The 17,007-nt window shown below is 37.7% G+C and overlaps 1 protein-coding gene and 1 long non-coding RNA gene across 3 annotated transcripts; one reads left to right on the top strand and one right to left on the bottom strand.

Moving 5' to 3' along the window:
• LOC149018426 (uncharacterized) lies at window positions 1-6,392 on the top strand. Of its 2 annotated transcripts, XR_016173177.1 has the most exons (5): window positions 1-358; window positions 3,657-4,040; window positions 5,248-5,310; window positions 5,386-5,449; window positions 5,760-6,392. It is a non-coding gene; the product is annotated as an uncharacterized LOC149018426 (long non-coding RNA). The 2 variants fall into 2 exon arrangements; XR_016173176.1 differs by lacking the exon at window positions 3,657-4,040.
• Window positions 6,393-10,734: 4,342 nt separating this feature from the next.
• On the bottom strand, window positions 10,735-12,259 carry LOC149018425 (putative carboxylesterase 12). The gene is made up of 2 exons (XM_089152687.1): window positions 11,836-12,259; window positions 10,735-11,658 (listed from the first exon to the last, which is right to left on the bottom strand). The coding sequence occupies exons 1-2, from the start codon at window positions 12,141-12,143 to the stop codon at window positions 11,046-11,048; spliced, it is 921 nt and encodes a 306-aa protein (XP_089008813.1). The 5' UTR covers window positions 12,144-12,259; the 3' UTR covers window positions 10,735-11,045.
• Window positions 12,260-17,007: the final 4,748 nt, after the last annotated feature.

Below are 17,007 nucleotides of genomic sequence, written 5' to 3'. Positions count from 1 at the left end.
TCTTCATTTCTGCCTGCTAACGAAGTTGGGAGAGAGAGCCTACGAAACGAGAGAAAGAGAGAGGTTAGGGTGAGCGATAAGGGTTCCGACGAGATGATTGTTGTTCCTGCTTCCTCCGACGAGAGGGTTCTTCATTCCAGCTGAAACCTCAAATTGTGCAAACGCGTGGTGATTTCATTCTCAAATCTGCGAGAAGATAGATTCAGACCGCATTTGCTTGCCACTGCTGAGCTCTCTCAGAGGCTTTGAGCAGTGTTCCATTACTGTGCTGTCTCTAATGCTGGATTTGATGTCTGTACTGTGAAGCCGAAAGGAAAAAACAGCTACAACTCTTCATCTCCAACTACCTCTAAGCCCAGTAAGTATCTTTCCGTCTGAGCTCCTACATCTTGTGGGAGTTTAGGGTTCCGCTATTGTCTTCTTGGTTTGATTCTTTCAAGGGTTTTGTTTGGTGTGTAAAAATGAACAAGAAAACCGTGAATTACCTTAGGGTTTATCGAGACAAAACAACATGCAGATTTTCTTTTTGTGTTTAGTTAAGGAAGAAGTGAATTTCTATATGCTGGTCTTTTATGTGTTTATTTGGGGTACCCATTAATCCCTTTCTCTTGTCTGCAAATTATGAGGTGTTGATTTAGTGTTTCGAATTACTTCTGCCTTGATTTTTTGTATTGATAAGGAGAATCGTCCACTTTTTCTTGCATTACATTACATCCTGACTTTGGAATAAAAATCGTTAATTTCTTGTTGTGTGAGGCATATTTGGTTACCCTGTTGTCGTATTTCTTTCTCGTATTCCCCTTTTTCTCAATCCTTCTTTCTTTTGTTTCACTGCCTCTTGTCCAACCCCCTCCCTTCCTCTTGCTTATCGGCATAGTAATGCGAGGTTCAAAGGCTTTGAGTGAACGTTTGAAGAGATTATTGCTTTCTAGACTAAATTTAGTGAATTGCAGCTATTTGGCCATAACAGAACTTATGTACGATGTTTTCGTAGTGATTGTGTCCATTTCAATTGGCGGTTCTAATTCTTGAGTCCTTTGCAGTTCCTAGGTGGATTTCTTAGTTTGAGTTCAAGTTTTAGCAAACTCAAGCTTTAGTTAATGTCGTTTGGAGTTAAATTTTCACCATTTCAGCTCATTAAATTTTAGAACAATATACTTCACGATGTATGCAGCTATTTATATTTCTGTGTATTCTGGTTAGTTTCAATTTCTTATAAGACCTATAGTTGGAGTACACACTTTTATAGTCCTTCAATTGGGTTGATTGTGAAATACTTTTTGTTTCATTTTGTAAGTAAACCAGAAATTCATTTGTCAATGTTGCCTTCTGTAATTCAATTGCAATTCAACTGCTATGGGAGCATCTTTATGTCATCTACTATGTACAACCAGTTAGGTACACAATTGGTAAAACGAAGGCAATCAAGAAAGAAAACAGAGTCAAAAAGTAGAACTAAACACTAGACAGCTACTGTTGAACCCCATAATGGTAGATTAACGTTGCCAATAGTAAACAATGCATTTTAAAAGAGAGAACAGCAGATGCAGAATCCTTGTTCATAACCCAGAATATGGTTAGATTCTAAGGACTTTAAATTGGTATCTAAGGTAGTCTTTGGTATAGTGTTGTTTTTTTTTTTTTTTTTTTTTTTTTTTCCCAGTGTTTGGTACAAGTTAGGTAACCTATTTCTATTTAAAAAGGGTAGAAAAAAAATACAAAAATAAAAAACAGGTTGAAGCCTGTTTTTAGTTTTTCTATAAAAACCAATTTCAATTGTTTTTGTGCTGGTTCTTAAAAGACAGTGTGATTTAATGTCTACAAATGAGTTTAAAACAGTAACTTCATACTCTTTATAAAATTTTCATTTCCCTATTTCCTGAAGATGTTATTTCCTTCTTTCTCAACTCCTGAAGACGTCTTTTTGTTGCTCGGCTTACCCACACGGTGTTCCTCGTCTGTTGCATTTTTCATCAAGACATTGTTTCTCTTACAGCTTATTAATCTTTAATCAATTTCTTTTCTTCGATCATTATTAATCTTGAAACCAGAGACAGATATGAATACCCGTTAACCTCTAGAAACCAGAGTAACCAACCGACTTCAACTGTGAGGAAAGAGAAATTTGAAAATTTGGTTTCTTGAAATTCATCAAGCTTTTAACTTTTTTGAAAGTGCTCTGAAAGGAAGGAACCCTATACAAAAATTGCAAAGTGAAAATGTCCAAATAATACAGGAACAGAGTAATAAATAAACACAAGGAATAGATGGAATCGGTGAAACAGATTAATCCTTCATTAAAAGAAAGAATGGAGCAAGGGTGTGAAATACTTCTCCAAACAGATACGAAAGTAATTAATCATGGAGGAGAGATGAAGAGCCAATCACTTTTCCTATTAGCTAGTTGCATTAACATGACTGAAAAAGATGTCAGAGAGTAGTTGCAGGATTGGTGTGCCACTGAAGGGGATGTCGGAGTCGAGGGAGAGAAACAAGGGGTTATATATAACATATTAAGAGAGACTTGGATTATGCACCCAATTGAAACTTAACTTTGGGATTAGATCTCAGCAATAATAACCCAAGGGAGCAAACAAATTGATTCAGTAATTAGGATCTGGAAATAATGAGCACAATTGGAATTATTCAGTATCTCTGAATCAGCAAGTCTAATCTCAAAGATTTTCAAGTCAAAGCTCTTCTCTAAGGTGAAGAACAACTCTTCAAAATTTGAGGGTAATCTAATATCAGATTGCTCTACTATAACTCATGTGATAAAAATATTTACATGTGAATTTCAGTTTGGATCATGAGTTGCGAAGAAATAAAGAGAGCAGAAGAATATCTACTTGTCAGTGAGGAGGAGATGGAAGAACAAAAATAAGGACAACACCTGAGCTTCACTGGAGCCAAAATAAAGAATACTTTTCAATATAGATTTTAAACCTGTAAAAATTTGTTTTACTGAAAAACATGCCAAACATATTTTTTAGTATAAAATCTATTTTATGTATTAGTTACCAAATGATTTTTAGTACTGATTTTTGACAAATAGGTGAAAATAAAAAATGAAAACCATAACAAAGAAAGCCTAAGTTATCAACAGTGAGAAAAATTGGGGGTAAATGAGAATTTACTTTTGAAGCAATAAGTAATCCCCCCGGCGATGTGTTTCTGCATATCTTTTTTTTTTTTTTTTTTTTGGGGGGGGGGGGTGCTGGGGACTCTCTATATGCAGTTTGTACACTGGGGCAAATTAAAAATCCTAGTGGTAGCATTTGATTTGTTTACTTCATCTGCAAAACTCAGGTTTTGTTGAAGGAGAATTCACGCAGGTTCCATGAAGTCTAGGAGAGTATTATGTTTCCATCTTGTATATCACCTTCTGTCAGTATCTTGCATAGTTTATTTTTGGTTCAAGAGTGTGTACCATTGTTTGGCAATTGCTTATCCTTTCTAATTCTATTTTCCAAGGTTGTTGGTGTAAAAGCTAACCCATCTCACTACATGTCTTTGGATCCTAGTAGTTAGTTGTCTTATAGTACAAGGCCAAGAGGCTGGGCCTAGCTGCAACAGTATGGTTGCTCTATCTGAGAATGAAAAGTCAGAAAATAATTTTGGGGATGGGTATAATTCTTTTCAAATCATCTCTCCAGGAAAAGACTGGACAACTGAGGGAACAGCTGCAGACTTGGAGGAAAATCTTCAGGGAGAATTCTCGGCCCAAAAGTGGAATGAGTTGCCAAGTAGGGATTTTAAAATCAAGCGTATTGAGGAGTGGGTTAGCATGATTAATCTTCAGGATGCCATTCCGCTTGAGGAAGAAAGTGAACCTGCCAACTCTATCAGCGAGACAAAGAAAGCTCCTACAGCACATGATCAAAAAAGCACTCCAGGGATGGAATCAGCAAAGAGCTACATCGCATCTTTGACTCCCACCTCCACATCAGCTCAACTGACAACTCTTGGGTTGGTTGTAATCCCATTTCTTAGTGCTTTTGTTAGCCTAAGAGTGCTTAATCTATCAGGGAATGATATAGGTATGCTCTAATTATCCCCTAAAACTGGCCTGTTATTTTTTCTCTTCAGTGATAAATATTAGGAATAGGCTTTACCTAGCAGAGGGGATGCTGTCTCATAAAATTCGTATCTCTATTCTACATTTTTCCAGTGAAGATAACTGCTGGTGCTCTAGTCATGTACCTGAGCAGGGATGGAACCTAATTTATTATTATCTGGGCAGCTCAATTGGTTACTCTGAATACCTCCTATGGTTAAGATGCTCTAGTCATGTACCTGAGCTTCACTGCTAGTAATTGTGGCTCTTGGGTCATCAATAGTTGTACTTGTATAATTCTTAGGATGGTCTTTAGTTACCTTTTATTTTTCATTTTAAAGTTTTCAAGGATTGTATTAGATTGTCATGTTCTTGGGGCTGTGTAGTCCAATTATTTAATTTATACATATATGTTCAATGTGAAATATGGGTGAATCTTTCTAGGGACTAATTGTTGGAGTCTTGGAGAAAAGTTTGATTGCTTTTATGAACTGCCAAGAGCAACCACTTGAATTCTTAGCTACAATCATCAAAAAACACTAATCCTGTAATAGTATTCTACCTTTTTTTTTTTTGGGGGGGGGGGGATTTCATGGATGTTATTTGCAGCTGAGCCCTGTTGTGATGTGTAATATTGCTTGCCAAAGGCTGTAGAGTGGCAACCTTTATGAACAGGGAACTCGAATCTCATTTTATCTGTCATTTTTCTTTGTATTTATGTGTTATATATAACACCAACATTCCTTCTTTATTCTTTTTTCCCTTCTGGAAATGGGTGCATGCATCAACTGGGTAAAAAATACATGTAGATTTGTAGATTTTTTTTCCCTTTTCCAGTCAGCTATCCTCATCCTCAATATACATGTACATTTGTAAAATTTTCTTTTCTTTTCCAATCAGCTCTCCTCATCCTTATTTTTCTTAGTGAATATTGAAGAATTAACTATTATGCAAGTGATGTTGCTTTGATAATTTCTTATTTCTTTCCCAATTTTTATGTGTGTAGATAAAAATATGTAAATTGGCTAATAAAGTATGGTGTCTGGTGGCATGATAAAGTATGTAAATTGTCTTCCAAGTGGATGTAATTGTTTATGCTTTGTGTTAAAATATCTACACATAATTGGCTAATGAAGTTGAAAGTCATTCGGCTAGGCCATTCTGAAGTAGTTTGAATCTTGTACCTCCAGGGAACTGTTAATTTCATTCTGCAGAGCAACTGGTCAGAAACCTCAGCGGATAATATTCTTTGGGTACTTTTCTCTCCAATGTTCTTCTTTGGTTGAACCCAGGGTACACCTTGGCTACTGAGATATTTTATTATGCAGAGATGGTGTGAGTGAAGGTCAATTCTATCAAGTCTTGCTGTATGAGCTGGATGCAATCCGGAAGGTCAGGTGTTTTTATGAAACCAGAAATGTTTCAAAATTAGTGATAACTGGAGAATCCAATAACTTCCTTGTGTAGTTGGAGGTTTCTGAGAGTTCAGCATGATTTTTCTTTAATTGTAGTTTGCAGGATTTTTTTGAGTTAGATTCCAATGATAATTATCATATGGCTCATACAATAATGAATATTCTCTTTCAAGCATGTGCTTCCTTGGAGTCAAATTATCAGCCTCCTGTAACTTTTGTTGTTGTCAAAAACGTCACCATACCAGGTTGTTTGCTAACAACCATCAAGATCGAAATGCTGTTGACAGGTGTTGGTAGTGGTGGCCGTAGTACTCGAATCACAGGTGCCAGTGCTGCTGTCCTGACCACTCTCTGCCCTCGAGGACAATGTGAAGAGGGTTATGATCTATTGTTAGACAAGATGGTCATGGTCGTGGTCGTGGTTGTGACAAGAGGGTGCACCGGGTTCTTGCATCGCATTCGAGCAATATTTTGGAGGTCATGCTATCGAAGCCCTTCAGAGTTTGTCTACATGGTCAAACATTTTCCAGTGAAGGAGATGAAGGCAATAAATAGTTATGGTCATGAGGTCATGCTATCGAAGCCCTTGGAGTTGTCTATTGATATAATATATTTTGTTAGAAAATCTAATGTTCTTAGTGGCTCAAGCCTATTCTTTGTAAAGGTTGTAATTGCATTGTATTTTAGTTTTTATATCTAGATTCTTACTGGGCTAGGATTTTGGAATTGACTCATCAAACAATTATTAGATTTAACCTTTCAATCCCAAGTTCTAACTAGAGCATTCTTGACATATCTAGATTATCAAGATTAGATTTTGATTTAATTAATCCATAGCAATGATGCTTGCAATGCAGGAAACGATACTATTTCTTGAACCAACAATTTGCTAAGAAGATATGTGATTCATCCATGGCAAAGGAGGGGAAAATTTTTGAAGAAAAAAATGAACATAACAAATTTAATTTGCCTTCATCGTATAATAAAAGGAAAAGGTGCTCTCTGCTCTTGGATGTTATGTTCGACATTGATCCATTGTTGATGAAGCTTGATTTTGTACTTCAGGAGTTCCAATACAAGAGAAGAAGAAGGGTTTCATACTCTGAACTATATTAAATACCCAACTAACACCGTGCGGTCGGGTAGCCACTTCCTAAGGTTAAATAAGCAATTGAAACACCACAAAACTCTGGCTTGATGCATAGCTTTAATTGAATGAATTAATGGAGGGAAACAATTCATTTACCCTTACCAATGTGTGATCCTTTAGTTTATATAGATTTTACTTATTATTCTTGACCGCAGATGCGTTCACCTTCCTTTCTTGTGTTGGTTCGATTCTAGGGTTTCTACCCCTCTTTCGGAGTTAGTAGCAGTTACCTTTCGTGGCACGATCGTGTATCCAGAATTTGACGGTAACACATTTCTTTCTATAACCATTGGGTTTCCTTGTGCTTACGCTACTTTCTGGTTTGACCCTTGAACCGGATCCCATCGGTATCCTTGACCCGAACATGGTTGAACCCAATTTGATATTATTTCTCCTTATCATGATTTCCTTATCACTCGCCTTCTGAACTCATAACTGGTTGTTCTTTTTGGTGATGGCCTTTCTCTCTCCCGGTAGTTCAACTTATGGAGTACCGAATCTAGGCTTCAATTTAAACCGATCATGGTTCATTTTCGTCCAACTTTCGTCTTTTTTTTTTTTTCTTTTTTCTTAGCTTTTTCCTCTCTCTTTAATTTCCGACAATCAACCACCATCATTCTCTTGACGATCTTAAGCCAAGATCTTCCTACCTCTTTGGAAATTGCGGATGGGGATATTACATATGCCACCGACAAAGGTTGAACCAACGGCCTCTCCACTGAGAAGTGAGGTTCTTAACTATTCCAATAACACTCCATTGGCACTAACTCTGATAGTTTCTGACCCAAACGATTGAAAAAGGATTAAAAAAAAAAAAAAAAAAAAATTCCAAGATTTCTAAATTAGAAAATCGTACTTCTGATAAATCTATCGAGGTCTTCTCCATTCTCATTGCACTATTCATTTTCTTCCTAGATATTCGTACACCTTCAGCGACGATCCACCGAATCTTGCCCTAACACCATTTGTTGGGAATATAGAAGCACAAAAGCAAACAAAGAAGAAACACACAATGAATTTAATGTGGTTCGACAAACCCAGCCTACGTCCACTAGAGAGAAAATAAGTTCTATTATTTCTAGGAAACTTCACATTAATCTCACATCTCACAAACCCTTTGTTCGCCCCTAATCCCTATCCTCGAAAGATGGGTTCTCCAAACCCCCTACAGGGATTGATACATCTAGGCTATCCCACAAAGACTATTTAAAAGGAAATCTAAAACCCTAATCCCCATATAATTGCAGTTTTAACCAAATACAAATAATTGATCCAAAACTCTGATCCAATCACAAATACAATCTAATTGTAATTATACAGACCCGCAGAATACAAAACATCCAAATCCAACATGTTAGTACCTGTGATCGAGTACTGAGGATTATTTCTTTTTGTAGAAGTGGCCTAATTAGCAATCAAAGTAATATAGCGTTTGTAATGGATAGCAACCAGATTTATGATTATTTGGAATTTGGAATGAATGGTGGAAAAAAAGAAGAAGCAATGAATATGAAATATTTTTGTTAAGGATGAATGCACAAGGATGAAGAAGAATCCAAGTAAAACACACTTATAATATTGTAGTTCAACAAAATTATTTATGCTGAGACTTCACTATCTCGCGAAAAACCTTTCTATGCTACTCTCCATCTAAGAAAATCCTACTCTTTGGTTGTACTACAGGGTTTTCTTCCAAAGTAAAACTTATACGGAAGCTAGTCCCCAAATTTGAACTCTACATCAATTAAGTAATATTGTCTTGAAAACTCATTTCAATTATAATTTTATTTAAACTTTATTTACGTCAACCAACATGTTACAATGAAGACACAAATCCAACAATTTCATGTTTGTACGAATTTAAATGAGTGGTTCAATTTCATATTCAACTGTTCTAGTTTATTTGTCGGAGGATTCATTTAAACATTACAGAAAGTAAGGATTCAATTTTGATCTACTTTGTAATTAGCGCTCAGAAGTGGAACCTCTTTCTAAATATGTGTACAAAGTATACATTGTCTAGATTCTACTATCCTTCAACAAAGGCATTCAAATTTCAAATGCATGCGGTACATATATATTGAAACACCCATTGGCGTTCACTTGTTCTTGTTGTTAGCACTCCTAGAATGCAAACCTTCTTAATTTAGTGGAAAAATTAGTTTACCCAATAAAAACATAGAATTTAGTGGGAAATTTTATTTCAATTGGTGAAAGCCCACGTCTTGTTCTACATGACAGAAACTGGTTCATTTTCTTGGATACTGTCAGATGAAGAGAAGAGAGGAGTATCCTTGTTTATGAGTACATGCATAATGAAACTCTTAAGGGAGCAGCTTAAGATTGCAACTTAACCTGGTTTAGTATTTTGATAAACTTTTTCTGGTTTCTGTTTAGATCAGCTGCTCATTGATTTCTTAATCCACATCAGTATCACCCAGGACTGATCAAGACTATAAGGCTGAGATTGAATTCTTGGTTTTAACTCGGTAGACAAAATTTTCATGACCTTTGACACGAGAGAGAAGTATCAGTTGGTTCAAGCGCCTGGAGATAGCTGAAGATGCTGCAAAAGGTTAATATAGAAGGAAATAGTATAACTCTGAGTTTGGCAGAGAAACTTTGTCAATTATCCAGAGAAATAAATTTGATTGCTAGAGTCTAGAATTTCTTTTCAAGGTGTTATGAAAACCTTCATATGCTCAGCGGAATCAAGCATAAAAATAGAGACAAGAGACAACAATTTTACTTGGTTCGGTCAAGTGACTTACATCAAAGGATAAGTCAAAAGGACTCAAGATAATATGCACAACTAAATCAACGTAAAGTTGGGTACAAAAGGAACTCACAAATGACATATAAAACTTCTTAAAGAACAAACCCTCAAGAGATCAATCAATAAATAATGGCATCACAACACTGAAACACCATAGAACGATCTCACTTGAAAATGCACAGTAGCAACACATCCATGAACAGAACAAAGTTAAATTGAAGGTTAGAACACCATCAAATCATAGAGGGATGCATTGACCTGCATATGTAAGAGTTAGGATCCTTTTAGAGGGAGAAAATTGCAGTTTCCTCATATCTTTTTATTATACATCTAAGAGCAAGATCCATCTCTAAGTACTGACAATATAGATTAGAGGTGAGTAATTGGGATCTTCTACTCGTTAGAGTAGAGTGTACTATCCTACACCCTTCCACTACATATTTAGGAGGGGGCACACTTTTAGTCTACTTTATCAATGCTTAAAGGTAAACCCCCTCATAAATGTGTAGTATTGGGTTTGAAGAGAGTATAATACTCTACCCTCATGGGTAGACGATCTGGACTCACCAATGGTGGAATCCTCTTAAATGTGGTGAAAAAGTGAGTGAAGAATAATCGTATATCTTCATGAATAGAAGACCAAGACTTCAACAACAAGAAGCCTTGTACCAACTAAATGGGGTCAACTATATGGATTCTTGCATTTTAATAGCTGTGTTTAAGGTCATATTAGATACAAGGCCTAAGCTATGTATATCTTTTTCTTAATACTTCTATTAAGGTAATCCTAGATTTGCCTGTAGCTCTTCTAATTCCTTCAATCTGGATTAAATCACTTCTTTGTACAAGCACACTTAAAGGCTTCTGTTGAACCTGACCCTGCCACTTTAAATGACTTTATCAAAGCTTATCACATATGAGAACTACTCCCTATACCTGCACTAATATGATTATTTCTTATCTTATCTTATCCTTCCTAGTTTTGTCACTCATCCATCTTAGCATCCTCATTTCAGCCATACTGAGTTTATCTATATAATGGTTTTTAACCCAACACTTTGTACCATATATCATAGGTGGTCATACATCGGTTCTATAAAACTTTTCATTGAGCTTTAAAGTAATACGTCGATCACACAAGGCCTTGGATACACCTCCCCACTTCATTCACCATGTTTTATTTTTCCTTTGAACAGGAGAGCAAGACTCATTATGTAAAATGTTTGATGATTTGATTAGATACGGATGAGCATTGAAGAATAGTACAAAGTGAGACCGATCAATCAAATGTATAAAAACAGATTAATAGTATTTGATATCGAAATTGAAACATCCATATAAAGCCATTACACTTATGCTAGATTGTAACTGAAGTAATTCATCACCACGATGATGCTGTTATTTTTCAATTATAGAGTTCCAAATGGTTACATTCTCTTAGAACTGTTGAAGCAATAACTACACCTGCTCAGACATCATTATCATTAACTTACATAATCACTTCCATTATAACACTTAACTAGTAATTTACCCAACACAACCATGAACCATCTAATAGAAATAGCCTGGTCCATCCGGCTTTATTGAAGTACTGATAACCTTGCAAAGGGCATCGTCTTCCATGAGATGGAGAATTTAGGAAGTCTTCTAGCCTTGTTTTATGAATGAAACAAAGCGTTCCATCAAAACCAGAGCTTTTTCACAAGTTGGGTCCAGAAGATGGAATACATGCCCTTCCCCTTGTGACTCCAGCTTCTCCACTTCTCCTTCCCATCCTCTCTCTTTCAAGAATTTACAGTACAACCGATCTCGATCTCTTAAAATATCGTTCCCTGCAATACACACAAGCACTCTTTTGCACGGAAAACCTGCCAGATGCACATTAGAACGATTAGGATCTAACAGTGGATGATCGTTGCCACAGTTTGGACAAGCCACCAAAGACCAGAGCTTGCTTGCCTTAACAAACAAATCTGGGTTACTCAACTCTGAATCTGTTGGTTTAGGTCCTGAGAAATAAGGATGCATCAAAACCAAACCAACGATCTTGACTCCCTCTAATGGTGTCTCCATGGCTCGCATAGCCACGTTATGGACTATGTTTCCACCAGCACTATCTCCTGCCATGAAGACTCTATCCAGATTAGCATGCTTGTTCAGCCATGGCTCCGAGCCCTCTCCCTTAGCATGGGAAGCAACCCATTGGAGTGCGGCCCATGAGTCATTGTGAGCAGCAGGAACAACGTGCTCGGGAGCTAGCCTGTAACCCACAGAGACAGCAACAACTTTAGCTTTGGAGACTACAGAAGAAACATAGTTGTGATACAAAGGGGAAGATGGACTTTCTATGCAGAAGCCTCCGCCATGGAAATACACAAGAAGGGGAAGCTTTTGGTTGGGAGTGGTGGTGATGTTTGGGAGAAAAAGCCGCACATACACGCCAGTTTCTGGATCAATCGTGACATCTTTTGATGAAACCCCAGTTTGAGGATCAGGATGAAGAGAGGGTGGAACGATTTCAGTCCCTGCAAGCCTTTCAAAACTTCCATTTTTGTACAAACGATAAGGTGGGAAATCGAGCACTACTTTCTTCTCAACTGAGCCCATCAGAGAAACAGGGGAGAAGATGATGATCAAGATGAAGACTAAAAAGAGTGACCGGAGCGAGTTAAACCAGCCGTGTTTAGTTTGTGGGTTTATACTAGTTTGGTCATCATGATCGTGTTTACTGAAAATGAAGATCATTTCTGTCTTCAAAATGTATGCGCTTGGGTTTTGTGATGTCTAGAATCGCACCGTCATTAATGGCAAGCACAGATTCCAGATCTGCTGCAATGCTTCTTGGTTATTACTTATTAGGATTAAGCATTTCCTCTCGAGTTTGGATCACCTCCGGTTTTGAACCACACAGTAGTACTATAGCCACCTGCAAATCTTGAAAGAATAAAAATTAAAAAACCTTTGTGGGCCCTCATACCGTGTGGTTCAAAACCCTTAGGGGAGAGCCAGCTGATCCGGACTCTTTTCCCTCCTCTTAGAAGTCGGTAAATAGTAAAGGAAGGGATAATTATATTGCCCCTCTATAATACACCCAAGGTTCGAAAAGTCGTGACATGTCGCCATATCGGGTTGTAGTCACCATTGACACAGTGACATGTCGCAACATTTCAGGCAACTTTTGAAAGGGGTATCGAGGAAAAATCGATCCCAGTTTCGGAGGGTATTTGGGTTAGTTTGGCTTGAAGTTTGTTGTGTAGCTTAATTTGATGCCAATAAATACACTGAGAGTGTTATTTTGACCTAAAAACATCACCTAAACTAATGTTTCTAATCGGCACATGCCCATCTATATGCAGGTGAAATTGAAAGTCTGGAAAACTCATATAAACCAATGCAAACATGCAAAGAGAATATGACTAATGAAGAGAAGTACAAAATCTATAATTCATTATACAATTACAAGATATAAAGCTACTACAGAAGTACAATAGTGTAGGCAAGTACATAGAGTTATCGAATGATCTCAAATCTTAAATTCTTAGATGAAGAGGAATCAACTTGGATGGATCCTCTAATCTCTTATCTCCAGCATGCTTATCTACTAGAGGACAAGGAGCAGACTCGTACCATTAAGAGAAGCACAACAAAATTTACAATGTTGGAGGGAATTTTGTACAAGCGTTCCATTGAAGGTCCTCTCTTGAGATGTGTAGGTCCGTCAGGAGCCCATATGCCTTAGCTGAGGTACATGAAAGCATTTGTGGAGTACACATGGGGGCCAATGCCCTAGCTTTTAAAATACTCAGGCAAGGTATTTATTGGCCAACTATGCTTAAAGCTGCTCAAGAGTATGTGCAAAGCTATGTGCCTTGCTAGATCAACTCTCCTATTCAGAGAACTCCAGTTGTACCCTTAGTGTCAATTTTGAGTTAGTGCCTTTTGGAAGGTGGGGGATGGATATCTTGGGTCCCTTTCCTCCAACATCAGGAGGTAGAAAGTTCCTGACAGTGGCCATTGACTACTTCACCAAATGGGTGGAGGCTGAACCTGTGGCCTCAATCATAGAAAAACAAATGGAGAAATTCACTTTGACCAAAATCATCTATAGATTTGGCCTTCCAAAGATCCTCAATATGGATAGTGGAACACAGTTTGACAATATTGCCTTTAAACATTTTGCTAGAAATATCACATTGATTTAAGAAGAGCAGTTGTAGCCTATTTGTAGTGTAATGGTGAAGTTGATGTTACTAATAGGACCTTAATTGATGAGATTAAAAGGTGTTTGGATGATAGCAACATGCAGTGGTTAGAAGAGTTACATCATGTACTATGGGCTTATAGGACTTCCTCAAGAACTCCAACGGGGAGACTCCCTTCAAGTTATCTTATGGCACTGATGCTTTAGTACGTGTGGAGGTATTGGCAGGTTCTTTGAGATCATCTCAATATAATGAAGATGCCAATGAAGAGGATATTAGGCTTAATTTGGAGTTTTCGGATGAAGTCCGAAAAGTTGCCTTCTTCCGAAATGTGGCTTATTAGAAAAGGGTTGCTAAGTACTAGGATTCTAGATTACGCAGTCGTACTTTCTCGAAGGGAGATTTAGTGCTTCGTTAGGCTGATGTTTCTAGACCAAGAGGAAGAAATAAATTGTCCCCGAGATGGGAAGGATCTTATTTGGTGGATTGTGAGCTACAACCTAGAACATACAAACTTCAGGATCCTAAGACTAATCAACCTCTTGCTTGTGCATGGAATGCTATAATAAATTTGAGGAAATTCTATCAATAAGATTGTGGAGGTTGATAAATGACTTGCCAACATGTTTATGGAAACTGAGAAGTCACTTGCTAGTGATTCTTTATAATCGGTAAAGTAACTAGTCGGCACTCACTGGGTATGTATACTTAGTAAATTTCACTGTCCATTTCAATGTTATCTTGCCTATCAATTTAGTGCATCCAGTTGCTTACTTTACAAAAAGGCATAATTTTGAAGTAGTCACCGACTAAAGCAAATAAGCACAATTTAGATATAATCCAACATCGATGGAAGTTACTTCTCATTGAAATTGAGGGATGTACATCAAAAGATTGTGAAGTATTCAGTTTACAAAAGTGTTTAAAAAAGAAAAAAAAGAAAAAAGGAGGCTATGTCTTCACACATCAATAGAGGCAGCTACAATATTTGGCTCTTTTGGAGCACCTTCAAGATCTACAATAACAGTTGAAGACCAACTTCTTTTGTTGCTTCAGTTTGGGGCACTTCTTCTGTTACTTCTTTTGTTCTCTCCTCAGGAAGGGCTTCCTCTGCCACATTAGGGAAAGGAGTAAGGGGGGTAGACCTTCTGCATATGGATCTTCAGAGTTGAGGGGCCTGCAACAACAATTGTTGGAGAAGCCATCTAACTGAACACAGGCATGCCCAACCTTATGCAAGTATTGGCATTGAAGGGCATTGGGTAGAATTGTTTCAGCATCTCCTCAGGTAGATTTTCCACTAAGTATGAGAAGGTCGTGTCAAGGCCTAACTCAAAACCTGGTAAGCTGCCTTGGTGATTTCATTGTGCTCTTTAGATGCTTTGAATTTTTCCAGCACCCTATCCTCAACAGTGTTGGCCTTCTCCTTCATATCATAAACTTGTTGGTTAAGTCCTTCCAGCTCATCTTCAAGAGATTTCTTCTCAGACTCCAACCTCATGTTCTGTGCAGTTAGGAAGGCATTTTCATTCTGAAGCCTGCTCACCTCTTGCTCCAGACCCTTTATTTCTTTTACTTTCTTGGCCAAATCTTCTTGGACCTTGGTTTTTTCCTTGGTCGTTGTATCCCCGGCCTCAAGAGCTTCTTTTTTACCTTTTCTAGCTTCCTTCTTCCCCTTCTTGTGGTACCTAGAGTTGGCTAAGGTTTCCCCTAGTTTCTTTTGTGCTAATTCTACTTTAGAGTTGGTACTCGCAAGCTTAACAGTTGCCTCCTTCAGCTTGTCAGTGAGGTCACTAATCTAAAGATTGGCAATAGTGGCATCCTTGTGCAGGGCTACTACTTCAGCATTGAGTCCCCAACTTCTTCTAGTCAGTTCCCCGATCCGACTTACAAAATTGTAGGCAGTTCTACAGCAAAAAGAACATTAGTTAGTATTGTTGGAGAATATCAATTTGATGAATTTAATAGTTATCTTGAAAGGATACTTACATGGCAGTGACAGACTCCAAAGTGCCCAAGGCCATCTCCTACACACGCTTCCGGTGAGAGAGAGCCATAATATTCTCTAACCATTTCTTGCATTTGAAGAGTACAGTAATGACACAAGTAGAAGGTCCCAAAAAACCAGGTAAGACCCTTCTATAGCTTGGAAAGAACCAAAGAAGAAGTTAGGGCCTTCGGAGCACCAAAAATCACTTTTTGATCAAAAGTGTCAGGTTAGTAGCCCCAAGCAACCAACCTGTTCTAGGGCAATAAGGGAAGTTTTGGGAAATTAAGTTTTTGAAGCCCTATTTAATAATTTTTCATTGTAAAACGTGTCATTGTGCTCTAAAGCTGTCAAAGAACGTTAGAGACACTCTAGAGAACCCTCTACAAGGTGAAGGAAGGTTTGAGACCATCCGTCAAGTTTTCCGTCCGTCGATTCTTCTTCTGCAAGGTTAGCATTCAGTCTATTCTTTCTAGTTATTCTTTTCATATGGTTTCTACCTGTTGTGTAGACCTTCTTCATGGTCTATACTTACTGTAAGTACCTATTCTTCTATTCTCCTAGTTCTAAAGTGAATCTCCATTCACTCTAGCTCTTCCGTGAACTTCACGGCTAACGAACTAAATTGGAGATTGAGCAATAGAAGGAACTTTGTGAGTGAAAAGTGTGTTGGGAGTCAAGTTTCCCTTCCCCTGAATTTTATAATGCAAATACTAAAGTAATACTACAACCCCAAAATATATCAAGAACCTGGAATGAATGGCAATATGGTATTTTTCAATACACACAAAGATAAAATACTTCTAAATCAAGCCATCTCAAGTATAAAGTTACCAATCTTAACTCTATTTCATAGAGTTATCACAAAGCCGTTTGTCTTTCTTGTAAGATCACACCAATCTGAAAGCCATGCAGCTAAAAAAGAATCTGATGTAGTGTTGATTCTAGGAGACATATGAGACCCAAACCAGATTGCCTTGGCATAGGGGCATTCGAAGAAGAGATGATGTATTGACTCATGAGCATTTCCACATCTGGAACATGTTATATCAAGTGGAATTTGCCTACAAAATAGAGCAGTGGTCGTAGGAAGACCATTGGAGCACATTCTCCACATAAGAAATTTGACCTTTGGAAGTGTAGCAGAGTTCCAAATCAGTTTCCACATAGAGGGAGGGAGCCTCAAATGAGAATGATGGTTGGATGAGGATGGCCTATTGTTCAACTGTTGCTGTTGTTCAGTGCATAACAAGTGGTATGAGCTTTTAACTGAGTGAATACCATTTGAAGAAGGTCCCCAAACTCGAATATCAACACCTCTTCTTCGATCAGGCCTGATTTGCATTATAGACTTTATATCCTGGGTATTGAAGAGCATATGAAGAAGTGGTAAATTCCAACTGCCATCAGAATTAAACAG

The sequence above is a fragment of the Hakea prostrata genome, chromosome 4 (genome assembly GCF_041222555.1).
Source record: "Hakea prostrata isolate BN-2017 chromosome 4, UWA_Hpros_2, whole genome shotgun sequence".
Lineage (NCBI taxonomy): Eukaryota > Viridiplantae > Streptophyta > Magnoliopsida > Proteales > Proteaceae > Hakea > Hakea prostrata.
The sequence above is the reverse complement of the archived record's forward strand: the minus strand, read 5'-3'. Positions and strand labels throughout refer to the sequence as shown.

Excerpts from the sequence above, each read along its gene's own strand:
- LOC149018425 (XM_089152687.1), bottom strand. The coding sequence starts at position 12,143 with ATGATCTTCATTTTCAGTAAACACGATCATGATGACCAAACTAGTATA. Across the intron at positions 11,659-11,835 it reads ATTGATCCAGAAACTGGCGT|GCTAGCTCCCGAGCACGTTG; the intron begins GTATGTGCGGCT and ends TGTGGGTTACAG.